General features: G+C 39.9%; 1 protein-coding gene across 2 annotated transcripts in view; it reads left to right on the top strand.

The window, feature by feature from the left end:
* The window catches only part of nkain2 (sodium/potassium transporting ATPase interacting 2), a 117,329-nt gene that overhangs the window by 79,124 nt on the left and 19,019 nt on the right, over positions 1–19,186 (top strand). For both annotated transcript variants that reach the window (XM_034698863.1, XM_034698864.1), the window contains exons 4-5: positions 2,947–3,147; positions 19,030–19,090. In XM_034698863.1, coding sequence (XP_034554754.1) covers positions 2,947–3,147; positions 19,030–19,090 — 262 coding nt within the window. The remainder of the gene's footprint in view (positions 1–2,946; positions 3,148–19,029; positions 19,091–19,186) is intronic.

Genomic DNA, 19,186 nt, shown 5'->3' with positions numbered 1-19,186 from the left:
AGATCTTGTTAAAACATTTTCTATTGCATTAAAGCGTTAATAAAGTTGACGCTACCCTGTCTCTCAAGTCACATGAATTTGCAGCTTATGTTCTTATAGCGTAAACCACAACTAAGTTATAGCTCCTGAAGTGGGTGAATTCTTCACCTCTTATCCTGTTTCTCTGCCAACACAAAGTGTGAAAACTGCAGAATTAACAGCAGCTCATCCTGCTTGGCCCTGATGACATTTAGCTAAATTCAGCTCTTCACTGATAATTATTTTGTTTATGTTCGTGTGTTTGTTCGAGAGGCTCATTAGAAAAGCACTGATAGAGACTGTACTGAAATAATTATTGCCAACCCCTCAAAACCTCTTCTCTCTGTAAGAAAGTGAGAAAGAGATAAGTGAACAGCAGAGAAAAAATAGCAGAAGAAAAGGAAAATAGGTGAAGGAAAGAAAGTTACACAAAGAGAGAGAAAGGAAGATTTGGAGTACAGCAGTGACGGTAAGAGATACGCAAAGGAAGTGATGGCAGAGAGAAAAGTAGAGAGCTTTTACTCATTAAAAAGAGGAGCACAACAAGGGGAGATGGCATTAATCAGAGCTCTGCGCTAATGAGGCATTTACTCATTACACTGAAATAGAGAAGAAAAGAAGGGAGAAAAGGGGGACAGGGAGTGAAAAAAGAAAGAGCGCAGACTGAATTAATAGAGTGAAGAACAGGAAAAAATTAAGTAAGCGGGAGAACAATAAGAAGGGAGGTGACAGAGTCAAGTGAGGCTGTGGAGGGAGGAGAAGTGGGACAAGGAAAGACAAAGTGGAACATACAGTGGAGAAGGAGACAGAGTGAGTGTTGATTGAGAAATGAAATTGCAACATTTTCTTATTTTTTATTTGATTTTTATTATTTTTATTTATGGCTTAACCTTATTAAGTTTTTGAATTTTTTTGGTCCATTTGTGTGTGCTTCCTTACTTTCATGTGTCTATTTTTATTTCACTAAATTGTGGTTTCTTAAATTGATGTTCTGACTAAAAATGTAAGAACTTTTGTCACTGAGGGGATTATTAAGTATATTCTAATGTTGGTAGACAATAAAACTGCATTAATACATCAGAAGGCAACCCCTGACGGCTGTTGGAGAGCAGTTCAACCAAGATCAGGCTTGTGAATGTCCTGCTGTATGTGTGAAAGCAAACAGCTTAAATTTTAACCCTGCCAGGCCCCCAGTTAAATTTACACAAAGATGAGCCTTTATTAAAATTCCCAGTGAATGGGCGGATGATGTTTATGTCATACAACCCGTAAGTTTTCATAAATCAGACAATCGACATGCTATTAAGTGATATCCCAAAAGTTCCTTGCCTTGAAATGAAATCCTGACTCCTCTTTGCCTGAGATCAAGGGTGAGGAAGACAACAGTAGTCTGTGATGAGACTGAAACCCTCCAAAAGTGGTCCTAAGTCAAGTCTAAAGAACCATAGCCAAATCAAATCAAAGCCTTATTTATTTTGTGGTATCTTAGTAAAAAGGATGAATCACCTCAGAGAAAATTAGCAAATGAGGTGAAGGCCATTAATGTTTCAGCTTGCTTTTAGAGAGCATGAAGGCTTTTCATTAGCCGAAAGACAAAAGCAGTGCAAAGGCAACATTGGGTGTGAGAAATGTGTGCATTAGTGGTTATGTGTGGTCCTGTGTTTTTTGTGTTGTCTGTGTGGTCTACATTGCCGTCTGTGGGTTGATATATGTCGCTCCTTGCTAAGTGGCAATGTTAATATGTGCATTATTTAAACCTAGACCACTATCATAACTGATTTATGGTGCACCTTTCAGGCTTTTAGAGTTAAATGAATTGAAGAAAAGCCAGAGCACGAACACTGCATTATAACTGCAGGGGCCATTTCTATGTGGCCATTCTCTGCCACTGTGAAGTAAAACTTAAACAACGAGTGACAGAGAACTGTTGTTTATTTACTCATTCTCTGCAGCTTCTGGCTGTAATTTGAAGTTTTATCTCTGCTACTGGTAAGCTGCTCATGTTGTGGTGACCAGACAGAATAAATAAAGAGAAGAGAACTTCTTTATATCTATAGAACAAGTGAGTGTGTGTCTACATCTATGCTTTTGGAGCTGTGAAACAGCAGCGCTTTGAGCTAGATGACACTCATCAAAATTGTAACCATGGAACTATTTGAGTGGTGCCCCTTTCTTGATTTGGAAAGTCACATTAGCACTTTGCACAATTCCCACAATCATTGCAGTGCTGGCTGAAAATAAATCAATCGATTAGTCAATCAATCAATATTGATTTATTCGTAACAAATTCTCAAGACACTTTACAAAAAGAGCAGCCCTAGGCATCACTCTTTTATATATTAAAACGACCCAACATTAAGATAAGATAGGACAGACATTCAGTGTTCAGTTTAATTAACAATTCTGTTAAATTATCCAGTTTTTAATGGAACCCTTACTTTCAGGATTTTCAGATTAAAAACCAAAAATGTTGTGGAAAAAATGCATAGCTTTTTTGCCTAAAAGCAATAAAGGAAAATTGAATCATTGACCCTGTCTTGACACTACAACACAAAGCATCTTCTCTCACTCCAGACTGAAAAAAACAAGAGTTTTTGGTGTGCAAAGCAACACAAAATCAAAACAGAGCTTCTCTCGGCCTCTTCCTTTCCTCCCTCCGTCTTTCTCTCTCTGGTCTCCTCCTATCATCCTTTCCCTCCCTCTCTTATTGCCCTCATCATAACCCTGCCCGTGTATGATTCAGATCTAATAAGAGTGATCCCAGATCATAACTCTTGGATCTATTTTTAGCTGGAGCCAAACCCTCCCTCCTTTTCTTCTCACTCTCAGTGTATCTCCCAGACCTCGATATGATAAACAGTGTAGTTTTAATTAAAAATGTAACACAATTCTTTCTATGTTTGTCTTTCTGGCTCTTTCTTTTGCCAGGACTCTGACCTTGTCCTGACATTCAACCTGTCCATGCATCGCTCCTGGTGGATGGAGAACGGCCCAGGGTGCAGGGTGACACCTATCACCCCTCCCCCATCCTGGGCACCCGAGGACCACCGATATATATCTATATCTGGCTGTCTGATGGATTTCCAGTTCATAGAGGTGGCTCACTCCTCGCTGCAGATACTCCTGGCTGTAAGTACTTTAGCTTTATAATGGCACTGCAATTTTGAACTTGAGTACCTGCATGTAGTGCACACATAATTACATATCTGCCCTCTGCTTCAACGTGCCTTTAACTTTGAGGAGTGACCTGTCACTCACAGTGGGTCCTTAAATACTCAGTTGTATTACATAGACCTTTTCATCAAATGTATCATAGCATTTTTTTTTAATTAACTTTTTTTTAAATCCTCTTATTAGCTGTTCTTTAAACATGAGACCATAAGATAACCCCATCTGTGCCTTAAAATGAAGCAGAAGTAATGATTAGCCTAGCTAGCAGCAAGCCCAGTGGTAGGGTAACAAAAAGCTAGCTTAGCTCCTCTTGAAAGGGTAATGAGAACAAATGAACACTTTTTGGAACATAACCTTTTATTCTGGACAAATAAAAAGAAAGTGTAATTTTCACAACAACTGTAGCTTAGCGATGGTATGACGCAACAACTGTTGGATTTCTCAAAACGCTGAAACAATGGTTCCTGTGTGTTTGATGTTAAATTTTTTAAGAATTTGTGTCATTTTTTTTTCCAAATAGAAGAAATGTTTATTATTCATTTCAGATTAATTTAGCTATCTATCTACAAATGTAGATGCTAAAATTAAATAAAGACCCTGAATGCTACATCAAAATGAAACCCCAAAAGACTATTGGCCCTTTTCTCCCGGCCCGTCTTAGACCTACTCTACTCGACTTGACTGGACTCTACCCGGTTTGTGTTGCGTTTCCACGGGTGCGGTACCTCACATCAGATACCAGTTTTTCGTTCCTGCTCTGCTCTGGTTCCAAGTGAGCTGAGCTGATACTAAAAGATGACGTCGGCGGACTACAGGCCAGTGATTGGTCAGAGAATGTCGTCACCGAAGAGTCATGATCGCGACGCCCAACACACGAATCAAACCCGCCATTTTAAAAAACGACATCAGTACTGTACAATGTCTGCACGCAAAGTTTCTCCGTTGTCTGCTGACGAGGTCCAGACTTTTTTGGGTCTAGTGGCCAACGAACGGATCCAACGGGAGTTGGACGGAGCTACCAGAAACGAACCATTGTTTGTGATTGTTGTGTTTGTGTCGCGTTCAAAATGACGTGAACGCAGTTTCGCGCAGCTGTGTTATGACGACCCCGCCCACCGTGAGTTGGTACTCGGGCTGGTGGAAAAGGTACCCAAACTGAGTAGAGTCGAGTCGAGTAGAGCCGAGTCGAGTAGAGCCGAGTCGAGTCGAGTAGGGCTGGAACTGTGTAGTGGAAAAGGGCCATTATTCTATGTTAGTGGCAGAGTAAAAAACAAGATTATTCATCAGCTTCTACTTGTACACATTTGATGTAACTTTGGACAAAGCCATGCTAAATAAGCTCCCTTACCTTCAATAAGGTAATAATGCTAAGTCAGGCTAAACACATACTGTGGTGCCTCCAGTGATGCACTGAAGGCAGCATTAATTCATTTATTTTTAGCCCCTCATTAGGAAGTGAAACATGCAGTTAACACAACAGTGTTACATTATCACCTTGTAAAATTTTTATGTCTACCTAAGAGAGAATGCATAGTGAACGAGAGGTTATGCAAAATATACCCAACTGGGAGAAACGGGACCTCAGAATTAATAACTGTTGCTGGAGGGTTTTGTCAACTCTGAATCAAGTATTTACCACAGCCAGGTAATTAGTAAAAAGTAATATTATGCGAAAGAGCTTCCTGTTATCACATTCGGCATAAAAGAAGAAACTTGAATACTGATTTTGTGGCTCTAGCTTTGTGGGTTACAATAACACCTGGAGGAGATATGTGGCTTGTTAGCATCTAAGCATTCACCAGCTAGTTATGAACAATTTTCGGTTTGGCATTTTTCTTACAGGGCAGGTAGAGTAAGCGTAGAGTGAGTTTCAAGTTTTTCATAGCTGCTTTCTGAGTTTCACTTTAGAGATTAGAGATATTATAAATGTAGTATCAGAGACATGATCAAAAACTGCTGTTTGAGTCACTATGAAATGGACCAGAAAAAAACCTCCAAATTTACAGGCTGTGTTAATTGTTGTGCTTTCCATGTGATTATGTTTGTGTTTGTTTGTAACTCAGACAAATTTGATGTCCTATACAGTAAGTTTAGTTGTACATTGAGTTTGTAACAGCCATGCAAAATGCTTTGTCGGCTGCAGGGGTTAGGGAATCACAGATGCTTACGCAACATTTATGGTATCTGCTCTTCAGTAAAAAAGCATCTACGTTCCAATAATTTGATAAATTCATATCCTCATTTACATAGAATAGCCCGCATAAGCTGCTTTAGAGACTGTTCCTCTGTCTCAGATTTTTTTGTTCCACTATCTTGCTCTTTCTGTCTTATTTCATTGTTTGAAAACCGCTTTCCTTCTAACGGTTTCCCGCAGCCTGTCTCCTACCCTCGCCCTCTGTGTTTCTTCCTCTCCTGCTCTGTCAAACTGCGATAATTAGCGGGATCAGAGGAGGCAACAGAGAGAAAATAAAGAGCGAGAATGAGGGAGGCCTGTCACTTTTCATCCCAGACGCTCTGCTTTTTCTAAGCATTTATACACATATGAATACAGACACACAAGCAGTAAACAAATCAGCACTTGAATGTGACTGCTGCATGCATCATTACTCTTACAGAAAGAGTTTGGGAGTTTCAGTGCATCTGCATCTTCTACCTCACTTAGTATGACTTTCTCTCCTCACACACTCTCTGTCAATCAATAGTGGTACTTATTGTGTGGCTGAGTGCCAAGCCACCACACAGCTGTACCACTGTCTCGCCGTAATTGGTGTATGGAAACACTGTCATGCTCCATGAGAACACACTCCACAGTCTGACTGGTTCACCAGCTGACTGGCTGGCTGCTTCACTGTAATTGGTGGAAGCGCCGTCAGGGTACCTAATAACATACATTGAACCGGTCGACTGGCTGACCAAGTGAGAGGTTAGTGTTGGTGTGGATGGACTCTACACTGACTGGTTGTCTGCATGTTTACTTGTTAGCTGGAATCCTGATGTTTTGTAGAAATCAGAACTCTTTTTTGATTGACAGAATAGAAAGTTCCATTTCAAGATGTGTCAGGCAGGTACAGAGGCTTTTCAGCTGATAGCAGAGCATGTTGTTAGCTTTTTGGCTGGCTGGCCAATTGGACATATGATGGACTGGTACTGGTATGCCTGACTAACTGGCTCTTATTGTGGCTCTGGTTTACAGTTACAGGCTGATTTATTGTAGACATTCATGTAGTGAAGGACAACTTGTTAAGTTATTTATTTTCAACAGGCAAAAATCTTGAGCAGAATCAGACCCATTGGTGTACAACCATCACCTGCCATTGGATGAACTGAGATAGCTTGGTACAGAGAAAAGGTTATGTCACAGGAAAATGGTTTTGGACCTGTCTTCTTTTTTTTGATAGCAGTATATCAATGATGATAAAACATTGTATATACTGTCTTAAGAAAAATGTGCAGAATTTAGGTCAGGTCATATTTCTTTCCACAAACAGCATTTTCAGCACTGGTAATGTCCACAGCCTGGCACTCACTGTAGCAAGGTTATGAAAGATGGCACTTCTGATTCCCTTAGTGGTGACCATTAAGTCCGCTTAAAAATGTTCTGCATACTTCTTATTTGCTTTTGTTTGATGCACATTTCTAAAGTAAACCTTAAAAACAATTGATTGAAGTCATGTCATAGGATTGGCAGCAGCTCCAGACCTGGAAACAGTACCCCACATAGCAGATAGGTCTGGGCCAGATCTGGCGTCAAGCCGGCACTGCTGGCATGGCAAGTGGTATATCAACCGGATGTGGGCCAGGTCTGGCAATGATGGCATTGTATATATGATGGCATGCCACATCTGGCCCGATTGTGGCTTGGTTTATGTGGCCCAGATCTGTCCATGCCGCATCTGGGCCGATTAAGGTTGAGCTTGTGATTAAGCTGGGCCGTCTCTGGAAAACTATATCTGGGCCACTTAAGGACCGTCATTCTTTGCGGTATGATGGCCGAGTCTAAAGTGTATTGTGGGCCAGAACCGGGCCAGACCAATTTTGCTATGTGGGACCCTTTGGAAAAGGAGCATGATAAGTTTCTCCTCTACCATTGATAATGACAGTGTTGATATCAGAGGTCCCACACCATCTTGATTTTGATTTGTGATTGAGAAATAACATTAACGGGAGCAGGGGTGTTCCAAAAGTTAGCTGCCAGAGCTAAACAAACACCATTCGTGGACACAGGCCTTTGTCTTGCCATGCAGACATACATACATGGCTGTCCAGTTCAAGGGTTTGATTTATGGTCTGTTTTTCACATCCTACAACTTGTGACATGCTCTGTTATGTACTGATTACTGCACAGAAAAACTATTTGGTTTTGTGTATGAAGCAGGTAATGGTGTGGGTTGAAAAAGGCAACAGTGACTTTTTGTTTGACAGTTTTCTTGTATTCTTTGTCATTAATCCTTTGGCTCTGGCCACCATTCTAAATAGACCATATTGGTCTATTTGGGCCAAAGATTGGTCAAAAGTTACTCACAATTATGTGGGTTATATTCAATTCAATCAATCAGTCAATCTTTATTTGTATAGTGCCAAATTACAACAAACGTTAATTCAAGACGCTTTTACAAACATAGCAGGTCTAGACCATACTCTATGTTAAATTATTAACAAAGACTCAACATCAAGACAGGATCATTTCCAGTCCCCTCTTACTGACAGTACTCGATCTTATCTCATCTTAATCCACCATGAGCATTACACCTAGCAGCATTTAACTAGTTACAGCGACAAGGAAAAACTTCCTTTAAAGGGGACATATCACGCTTTTTTCATCAATATATATTGGTCTAAGAGGTCCCAAAAACATGTATTTAAAGTTTATGCTCAAAAAAACACTTTGAAATCAGATTTTGGCATGCCTGAAAAGTCCTTCTCTTCATTCCTCATCAGAACACTCTGTTTTCCCTCTGACCACGCCCCCTCCGGAAGTGGATGTGCCTCGGCTCTCCAGCACGTTGATCTAATGTTTACATGTTGGCTGAATATACACGGCTGCTCAGAGATCGCGTTACTTCAACCCTCTGAATCTGATCCTGACGGAGAGGCGCCTGTAGCAGGACCTTTCTGAAGGATTGGTCATAGATTTAGTGTTTCTTGTTGTTTTATTTATCAGTATGTAGACGTGTGTCTTGGTACACAGCTACGAACATGTAGCTATGTGGCTATGCTAACTAGCGCTAGCACTTATCCATGATAAATCATCCACTAGATCTTCAAATCTGCAGACGTGGGGAGTAAAACCGACCTCTGCCAGAAAGGCAGCAGGACCTTTTATGAAGGATTGGTCACAGATTTAGTGTTTCTTGTTGTTTTATTTGTCAGTATGTCGACGTGTGTCTTGGTACACAGCTACAGCTACAGCTATGAACATATAGCTATGTGGCTATGCTAATTAGCGCTAGCACTTATCCATGACAAATAAAAATCATCCACTATATCTTCAAATCTGCAGACGTGGGGAGTAAAACCGACCTTTGCGTTTATTAAGAAAGCCTACAACTAGCATGCCTCCCTCCTAAGCTCCTTGTTGGCACATATTTGTGCAGGTAATGAAAAACGGGGGAGGGATTCAGTATTATTTTATACAGTCTATGGGCTGAACAAGCTCCGAGCTCTGACTCCGTGACAGACCGGATATTGTTGTTACGTAACAAAAACACGGAAGTCTGAAACGGCTCGTTTCACACACATTTACAGAAAGGTGTAGAAATCAGAACAGGGGCAGAATGGATTTTTTTCATTCTTGGGGGGTTTGTAGACATGCCAGGGAAACATATTTCAGGTAAAGAACCATTAAAAAGTCAATTTTGCATGATATGTCACCTTTAACAGGCAGAAACCTTGAACAGAACCAGACTCATGTTAGACGGCCATTTGCCTCGACCGAGTTGAGGTTGGAAAGAGGGAAAGAGGAGAATGAGAGAGAGAGAGAGAGAGAAAGAGAGAGAGAGCGATGGTAGTGATAAGACGGATAATAGTAATTGAGCTGTTGCCACTGGATTCCGGCACGTCCGTAGCAGCTGGAGTCTGGAACGTCCACAGCAGGTGGACGTCTACGGCAGTGACTCAGAGGAACCTACAATTATTAAAACAACACAATTAAATCACATTGCTTTCATTGGTACATACACAGTTAATACGAACAGCCAGAACATAGTTCATACATGTTGAATTTTTAACTTATGTCCGTGATTATAGTGTTAGATGGTTTCATTTTCTTGGGGGCAGGGGTTGATTTTAATTAATTGGTGTTTTAATTTGTTATTTAAAGAGTTGCTAATTTATTTCCCAAACAGTGTAAATCAATGAGGTTTCTTTGCACTTTGCAGCATAATATGAAGAACTGAGCATAGACTGAGTGAGCGCACTTCACAAGTGAGGTTCAAAGTTTTTAAAAAACACACCAGCGTGATGACTGTCAGACTGAAGCATATAGGCGTGATGTCATTGCAGTTTTCTCAGCTCTAATCATGTTTATAGCAGAGTGTTATAATTATTAAATGATATTTCACAACAAAAAACATCTAAGCTGAGGCTTCCTGCTGGATCAGGGCTCAAGAGTCTGTGCCTGAAAGTTTTTAGATGATTAGCATAACTTCTACACAGTAGAGAATCTAATCAATGGAATCTCCTACTGTTGTTTTTGAGTTCAAAGACAACCTGCATACACTCGGCCCTCTGCTACACACAGTTGACTTCCCTCACCGTGAACTGATTTTGGTTAATGTGATGAAAATTGTTGGAAACTATGTTTGTTTGTTTCCATGTTGGACCTACTTCTGACACTGGAATCTTTACTGAAAAAATCTTAGTCTAAAGTACTACATTAATGAACAATATCACCACTCATAGTAAAATGTGTTTGGCTCTAAGTTGACTCATATCCTGTAAAGATTTTCCATAACCAACAGGCATTGTAAAACTTCAGACACTTTAATCATGACTCTTCACACTTCCTGCACAGTTTCAAATAACTTTCTGCATTTGCTGATAATTCTGTGCACAAACTATGAACACAAATAACATGCATGATAGAAACAGAGTAAAAGCCAACACGGGACCAGTTATTAGGCTGAATAGTCAAAGCTGAGGGCTCTATTAAAAAAAAGATAGGTTCATGCTAAGCAGCAACCTCCGGTCTCAAAATATGAGTTGAATGTGGAAGTGCTAAAAACTGCAGTTCATCGAGGATTCGCTTGAGGCTGGCTCCTGAAGTACTGGAAACCACATACAAACCAATTCAAAAAAGACAATCTTTACAGCAGAAATAAACATGTTTACAGCCTGGTACAAAAGACGAATGTAGTCTGGATAGCTCATTTCTCGATCGGCACACATTGTGAGGGGGTGATTTTTTTTGTAACGCAGCAATTTCGAAGATATTTAGATTATGAGTCTTCCAATGAGAGGCACAGCTGACTTGATTGACAGGTGGGAACACTGTAGCTGTTGGCTAGGAGGCTCAAAGCCCGCCTCTTTACGTCACAATCGCTCGACAGCAGCAATATGGCGCCCGCCAATGATTGGCTTCAAAAAGCACTTCAGAAACAGATGGGTGACGTCATGGATACTGCGTCAATATTTTAACAGTCTATGTTTGGATCATAAACAGAAGAATTGGACAAATTGTGAATTTAATATGATAAAGGCATAAATATAGGTGACTGTAGTTGTTGGTGGACATGCCAGAGCAGTATATTTTAAAGTCCACAACTCAAGGACAATGAAACTCAAGTGAAATCATATGATTGCTTATAGAAATATAATTGAAATTGAGAATTAGTTTTCCTATGTTCATAACGTGGGGACAGAACTGCAAACATTTTCACATGAGTTTTTGTTATCATTATATTTTTTAATTTTTCTTTTCATTAACTGAACAGAATGTGTAGTTATCATAGTTGACCACAGGCAATGATATCGTGTCAGGTCATATTGTATTCATGAAAAGTGGCACTGGGATTGGTTTTTCATTGTAATTGTTATTCAAAGATCAGTGAAGAGAGAGAACAATGCACAAGAACTGAATACCAGCCAAGCAAAGCAAGTGATGTGCTATGAAGTCTTAATCCTATATTTGATGAAGAAGTTAAACCTCCCCATTTTGAATTTTTCAAATTAAGAAAGGGAAGAAGTTCCTGAATCAATCGAGGAAAAGCATACAGCAAGGATAAACGACTGGTGCTAAATTGTTCCATCTAAAAGATATGACACCAAATGAGGAAACATCTTCTGATGGTGTGTGAGATTGATACTGCTTTTATTTAATTTGTGGTTAATTTGCTGTTGTTCAGCTTTGGAAAGGACAACAAATATATTTGAATGAAAGTGATTACGAGATGATAATTGATTGTAGTATAACAGTGATTTTTAATGCAGCTTTAATGTGCTGACAAAATATTTTCCTCACAAATAATTTACAGAGCGAATGGCGGGGAGCAAAACATTAGTAAGAAATAAGCAACCATCTTTAGCACAAAACAGATTGAATCCAATGAAAGTGACACCTTCATCACAGCACAATTTATCTGTAGTAAAATGATGCCGCTGTAACAGATTCATTTGAGATGAAAACAGTTTTATGGTATAATGCATCCAATTCAAACAAGGTTATCACACAGGCAGACAAACAGCCTGACAATAAAGATTCCCTGTAAGCAGTGAGATGGTTGTGGGTGTAAAAATGCAGGAAATGGGAAAGACATCATTATGGATCTAATTATCATCAGTATCTTGTGAAATGTTGGTCATATATCAACCTATGGGCTTATTCAGATTTTACTCACCTTGAGGAGAAAACCTTGAGAGAAGTGTTGTCAGCACTTTACACTGTGTTGGTTTTGGCAAACTGCAACCTCACCTTCCTCCTTGGTTGAGGACAAAGTGCGTCGCCGGGTTTCTGACCTACGACTACTTTCCCCGTTGGTGTCTTTTCCTATCTTCTCTTTAAGGTCTGTTCCCATTAATTTTCGGTTTCAGGCTATACAGAACAAACATTGAAGGTTTGCCTTTCCTTCTGCAACAGCTTTTTGACATTCAGCTAATTCTTCCCCGGGCTGCTTTCAAAGCTACCAGGTGTTATCAGAGTCTCTGCTGAGTGAGCGTTTGGGACCTGATTGTTGTGGGAGTGAATGATGATTCAGTTATCTGTTAAAGTTTTAATGGCATTTTCTTACCACATGGGTGATGTAGTCCAGCACTTTGAGGTCATTTAAGGAACTGATAGTGAAGCATTTACTAGAGAAAATGTAGTAATTACAATTTTTTTTTAAGCTGTATGCTACCTCATTCATTTAGTAAAACTGTGATGGAAAAAACACTGATGCAGTTTGGTTATTGTTTCGTTGTCTTTACCCTTAAATGCAAAAGTAAAAATATCCTTTTCTTTAGTGCTGTGGTTCACTTTGAAATTCACCTCAAACCATTCCATCTGTGTAATGACATCTGCCCTTTTATCGCATGCAGCTTCTTTCTGTCTCCCTTTTGTGTCAGTGCATCACTCTGTTTGTTTCATAAAGTGGCTCCAAATGCTCAGCTGTTTGGAATTCCATTATGGATAGTGATCTTACACAGATGAAAAACTAACAATACTAAAACTGGGGTGGAAATGTACTTCAGTGGCAGTACAGGTTCAGTACCTTGGAGGCCCAACTAGGTCAAATCTATCAGAGGGAAAATAAGTTTTATGTCATAATCAGAAAATAAGCATACGCATTAATAACGCAGTGCAAACAATCAGTCCATCTTTATTCACATAATTAGTGAAGCAACAAAATGACCACATAAAGTAAACTGCTAAATATGGAGCTCTTAGGGCCACTTGCATTACTCGTCCCACCCATAGACTATATATTATGGACAGCGTTGCTCCACCTTTTCCCATTGAATGGTTTTGAAGCCAAAATATCCCGTTCCATAACGCTGCCATCTTGTAAATTTTCTGCAGCCAGAGTCTGCGTAGTAGGGAATTTGTGTGTCTCCATGGTGACAAGCTCCGCCCTACAGCATACTGTCACGAAGTCCTACTGAGTTTCCCTCTACGGCAGCTGTCAATCAAAGTAATCCGGAAGTATAACCCTGTTTTTTAACCTCTAAAAACTGACGAAAAATAAACTTCAGAAAAAAGAGGCCTTGAACACAAAACAGTCAAATAATAGCTACATATCACCACAGCATACGGATATGAGAAACATTCGTAAAACGTGTATTTATTTTTTGAAGTTTGACCACAGCCCCATTCAAATGAATGGGGGAAACAGGGTTTTGGATCTATACTGCAGCCAGCCACCAGGGGGAGCAGCTCTTTGCGGCGGCCTCACTTCGAACCGAGCAAGATGACGCCCATTTTTTTTTACAGTCTATGGGCCTACCAGGGTGCTGCCCACACTTTGTCACTAGTGCTTATTTTAATGAGTCAATGTAGTCGAATTACACACTCAATGGCAATGTAATAACACATTTGAATATTTAATGGGCCATTACTGCCTTTTTGTGTGGCTTTTGGGATGCCAACCTCTGCTTATAACATTTGGTAAAATCCCCTCTGTGGTCTTAACTAAAATATCTCTACAACTTTTGGATGGATTACCATGAAAACTGGTAGACCCATTTCTTGGCCCCAGATAATGAATCCTAAAAACCTTGGTAATCACCTGATGTTTTTTTTCCTAAACTTACCATTAGGATTGAATTTGTGGACTAAGCGTTAACAAGTGTTTGATAATTTGCCTTGACTTTTTTGTTGATTAATTGTTGTAATTTTAGCAACTGTGCTTGTGCTTCCCAGTTGTGCTTTGTGTTTTCTGCTAATGCACTCTGCATTTATTAGCATGCTGACGAGTTGAACCGAAAAGCATAGGAATACCATTTGAAGCTGGAAGGTGTATCTGCAATGCAAAAAGCCCATTTTGCACTCATTGTTATTGCAAACATTTGTTCAGAACATTTTGTTCAAGTTCTGAAAAGGGAAGATGTCAATTATAACAGAGAAGCAAGAACATGTAAGACAATATCACAGGTTTTTCAAAGTTAACATTTTTTACCATGGCAACAAGCACCTGCCTCCCTGTATGTTTAAGAGATGGGACAAAAGGCGTACTCCTACCTCCTAGAGCTGTATGCATGAAAAAGAAAGGATCAAAATGGTCTTCTCAGAATGCTGTTCACACCTTGAGTGGTGAAGTTGTTCAAATCACAACTTGTCAGGCTGATCAGGGCAGTGATCCTGTCCATGCTGAAGTGTTGCTATTTCCATTCCCATTTCCACTCGTCACACAAAACATCCCTCAGTTTTGCTTTGGTAACTAGGTTACTCTAATCCACAGAGTGTGAGGCGGAGAAACTTGTGAGCTGAGCACTTTAATACAATCCATCCAAACGTAGAAAGAAAGTGCAACAAAGGGGAGCAATGATTATAGAAACAAAGGGGGCAGTGAAGAAACTAGAACACCTTTTCATGTTCATGCGTCATTTAGTACATAAAAGTCTCAGTCTTTATTATTATTTTCTTATATTTCCTTAGCTTCTAAGAAATTTGTTGGAATATGAAAATATATTATATTTTCCGAGAACAATTTAAGTGTACCTGCAACAGAAAAAAAATCCAAAATACTTTTAGGTAAGTTCAAGAAATAACTTAACTGTCTTTTCTGGGATTTTTTTAATATCAAAACTGCAGATACTGGTATGATATCATCATTTTGTAGTGCTTTTATACAACAGCATTTACTACCATACGCCAATAAACAACATGTTTTTTTCTTATTTAATAATTTATCTGGCCTAATCTAAACAAATGGTTTGCTACTTAACTTGAAATGGGACTGTAGCCAGCAACACATTAACATTTTCCCACACACTTGCTTCTTAAAGGTGCTTTTCCAGGAACTAAATGGTTCCTGTGGCCCATGGTTGTCTGCGTCATGTGCGACACAACAGTTAGCCTGTTAGCACTCTACTGATTTTAATTGTGCTTTATTGTATTGTAAATGGCTTCACTGAATCAACACTTGGAAGGAGACAAGCACAAGTAGCAAAGCAGTTTTGAACACGCCTTCACAGGGATCGACCAGTGTTTCAGTTTAAAGACTGACCCTGTTAATTGGCGACTTTCAGCCACATGCATCCCTCACGAATGTCTTTAGATTATCATTAAAAACTTATCTGATGAGGATATTTTGATATATTATTAAAAACACTAAACTAGGTTGCATTCCTGAGGACTTCATATTTCAACAGCTGTTGTAAACTCGACAATGTTCAGCAGAAGGTCCCCAGTTTACATGGTCACTCTCCATACTGTAACACCAGGAAACGACAGTGACGCATTCCCAGTTGGCTCACAGAGGACGACTGTTACACAGCTATTAAACCCAAGTGAATCACAGTGATGTGTAATGTTATTGTGGGCGGCGCGTGAAATAAAAACAACGGGGTACTGTACCAATCAGAAAAGTTCAGCATTGCTGGACTGTTCCTGGACTGTTGAAAAGTACTATCCCCAAAGCGGGAGATTTCCAGGGGGGAGACCCCAGAACTGAATTTAGTCCCTGGTTCCTGGTAGGGATGGGCAGTGATTTTCAAATGTTCAAATATTCGATCACTTAAAAATAAAATAAAAATGTAATAGTTACTTTGCATATTTTCACAATTTAAAAGTACAATTTTTCATTGTATTTACCGGTGCCTGGTTGTAATACAGTATTCCCACCAGACGGTGGCTACAGAGTGTCTTAAAGCTGTTTGCTAACCGCAGTAAGTAACAGAAGAAGAAGAATGCTAACTGCATTAAATAGCAAAAGAAGAAGAAAACATTAGCGACAGTAGCTGGGATTTTCACCGTTTCTGAATCTCACACTCCTACACATGTATTTCCAGAGACCGAGCATGGGTGTAAAATGTAAACATACACATCACGCTGCGTCACAGAAGAACCGACATAGAAATTGAGACAGACGCTACTAGCTAGAGACAGTTCCCGCTACTAGCAGCACCTCATCCTGCTGCTGGTTAACATGACTGCCACACAAATGGGCTGTTAATGGGACAGGTGTGTGTGTGTGTGTGTGTGTGTGTGTGTGTGTGTGTGTGTGTGTGTGTGTGTGTGTGTGTGTGTGTGTGTGTGTGTGTGTGTGGGAGAGAATAGTATTTTAGCTCTAAAATACCCATCCCTAGTTCCTGGGGTTTGTAAAGCACACAGTTCCTCAAAAAGTGCATAGTTCCTGGGGAAAGTTCCTGCAGTCCAAAAGCACCTTTAGTATGTGTCTGCGAATTGTAGACCTGCTATTTTGTGTATATCTCTGTTTAATCTGTAAAAAGTAAACCGTCCTCTGGATGCCTTTGTGATTCCAAGGTACCAGATTGATCAATTAGATGAAGACTGTTGCAGCAGCATTATTGTTGATTATCATCACCTTGTACACTTGGTTGAAAGTCCTAATGCCATAGTTCTCTCTATCATCACTTGGCGTGCCTTTTAGATTATAAAGTAATCTTGATGCTGTACGCTTGAAAAAGTGGGTCACTGAGTAAAACTGTCATGTTTCGGAGTACTCCTAGGTTCTGCAACCTCAAAGTGCCAAACTCTTAAGTTTGGAGTTAACAGGAAAGTCCTGATACAACTGCCGACAGCAAACTAACTCAGACCCAGAACTCATAGGATAAACAAGATAAGATGCGTGCATGTCACATCCCCATCAAAGCTCATATTGCTGCAATCTGCCATCAAATTTGGCTTTCTTCACATCTTGAGGAGATATAATGAGATTTATTGTCAACAGGATATTATGTTTACATGCAGCAACACAGAAACTGAACAGCTGAGCATCCAGAATATTAACAGGATATTGATGTGCAGAGAAACACAGACTGCCACAGCTGATCAAATGTTTTGTATGTGTTCCTGGTTTGAACAAAAACGCACAGAAAAGTCATTTTCAGAGGCAATGAGCCTGCAGAAGACAGAACAGCTTCAGTTTAGCTTTGACTGCATGTGACAGAAAACTCTTAGAAGCCCTTTTCAACAACATTTTGACTTTGTTGTATTACAAGTCTCCTTTGTGCTAATACGAGGAAATAATACATTCAGCTGGCGCAGAAAGAAGAGGCATACTGTTGCTTAAGGTCATCTTAATTTTCCCAAAATAAAGGTATTCTTCTAAACTGCTGCAAATGCTAGTGACAAGTAGACTTTTTTAGCCAGTGAACTTTTATTAGCGTCTTTGACGGGGGGTAATTTTTCAAGGCATTTTAGATAAATAAAGCCGCCTATGTTCTCCAAATTGATTTTCACATCAGCGTTGATCCCCGTGCTGATACTGGCAGTATTGTCTACTTCCAGTACTTTGCTTCGCTTTAAGTCTGTTCATCCCCTACTGAGCAAAACCCTACTTTTCTATGACTCATCTACTTGTCACTTACAAAGTAGACAGGGAGAGAAATTGGGAGAAATGGGGAGACGAAGGGAAGGAAGAGGAAGAAAATAAAGAAGCGGAAGGAACAGAGAAAAAGGACGAGGAAGCAGGAAGGAAATTGTAATAGAAAGTAAGAGAAAAGGAGGCAGGAGTGAGGTGCTTTGGGAGCTGAACATTATTTAGACTAAATGAGGTCAGGACCTTGAGATATACACAGAATTTTAAATGTAGTCGCACACATTTGCAACTCACTTTCTGCAACTCACTTTGTGCTTATGTTTGTGTGTGTGTGTGTGAGAGAGTGTGAGTGTGAGTGTGTTGAGTGGGTGCTGGCATGCGTCCATGTAGTCAATAGAATACCAACCAGGTCAATGTCATTTTCAGAGCCTTATTTGATCGATAAAGCCTCTTTAAGCCAGGTAATATTTAAGCTTAATGCCTCATACAAACACACACACACACACACACACACACACATGTCCATAACTGTGTGCCAATAGCTTCCTCCCTTTATCCTTCTTAATTCCTCTATCATTGTAAAGTAAACAGGTCAAAAACACCAACCTTACATTGACCTTACCTTCCTGCATCTTTGCTCCTATAGGCTGCCTCCTGCAGGTCGCCTTGGTAACAGGGAGCAAAGGTTTTCTGCCGGTGTGCTGTTGTATCTACACACATTTAAATGTGCTTCTTAAATGCTTACACAAAGGCCCAGAACTGTTTCCCCTCTCATTCCCTTTGGAGGTCTGATCTTCAGCCACCATTGTTGTCAGGTTTGTGAATGGGTTCAAATAGAAGGAGAACCAAATGACGCACACCTCTGTGTTTCTCCCTACAAGCCCCACACGATGCAGCCAGTCACAGTGGGTGGTGATTTCCGGATAAATATGGAACTGTCTACCTTGAAATTGTGAGACCAAAGTGATACAGAGAGCTGAAAATCCAATTTCAGTGATCACAATCTCACTAATGTTAACCTGCTGAGTCATAATAGAGACACAGTTCTGACAAGTCTTTTTTTTTTCATGGTTGTAGTGTTTGAAGATGTGAGTAAAAACAGATCAGCACGGCTCTGAAACCATTAAACTTTGGGCTAACCTTGTAGTTGTCATTGGGGATGCTAGACAATTTGGTGTGTGTGTGTGTATGTGTATAGACTCAAGTGCTCTATTTTGGAACAGAATACCACAGCGCTGTTCCACTCCACTTACACCGACACCTGTTTTCTCTCTGTTCCAACAATTTGTCCAATGTCCATGTTTTCTGTGCTATCTATCTATCTATCTATCTATCTATCTATCTATCTATCTATCTATCTATCTATCTATCTATCTATCTATCTAAAAATCCCTCCTGTTTCTTCTTCTCTCCTTCTCTCCAGTTGATGGGGTTCATCTATGCCTGCTATGTGGTCAAGCTTATTTCGGAAGAAGAAGACAGTTGTAAGTACACACACACACACTCACTCACACATACGCACGTCATGTAGCCAAAGATATAACGATCAATCAAAAAGCCAAAAAAAGGTTGATGTTACA

Source organism: Notolabrus celidotus, chromosome 13 (assembly GCF_009762535.1).
Source record: "Notolabrus celidotus isolate fNotCel1 chromosome 13, fNotCel1.pri, whole genome shotgun sequence".
NCBI lineage: Eukaryota > Metazoa > Chordata > Actinopteri > Labriformes > Labridae > Notolabrus > Notolabrus celidotus.
The sequence above is the reverse complement of the archived record's forward strand: the minus strand, read 5'-3'. Positions and strand labels throughout refer to the sequence as shown.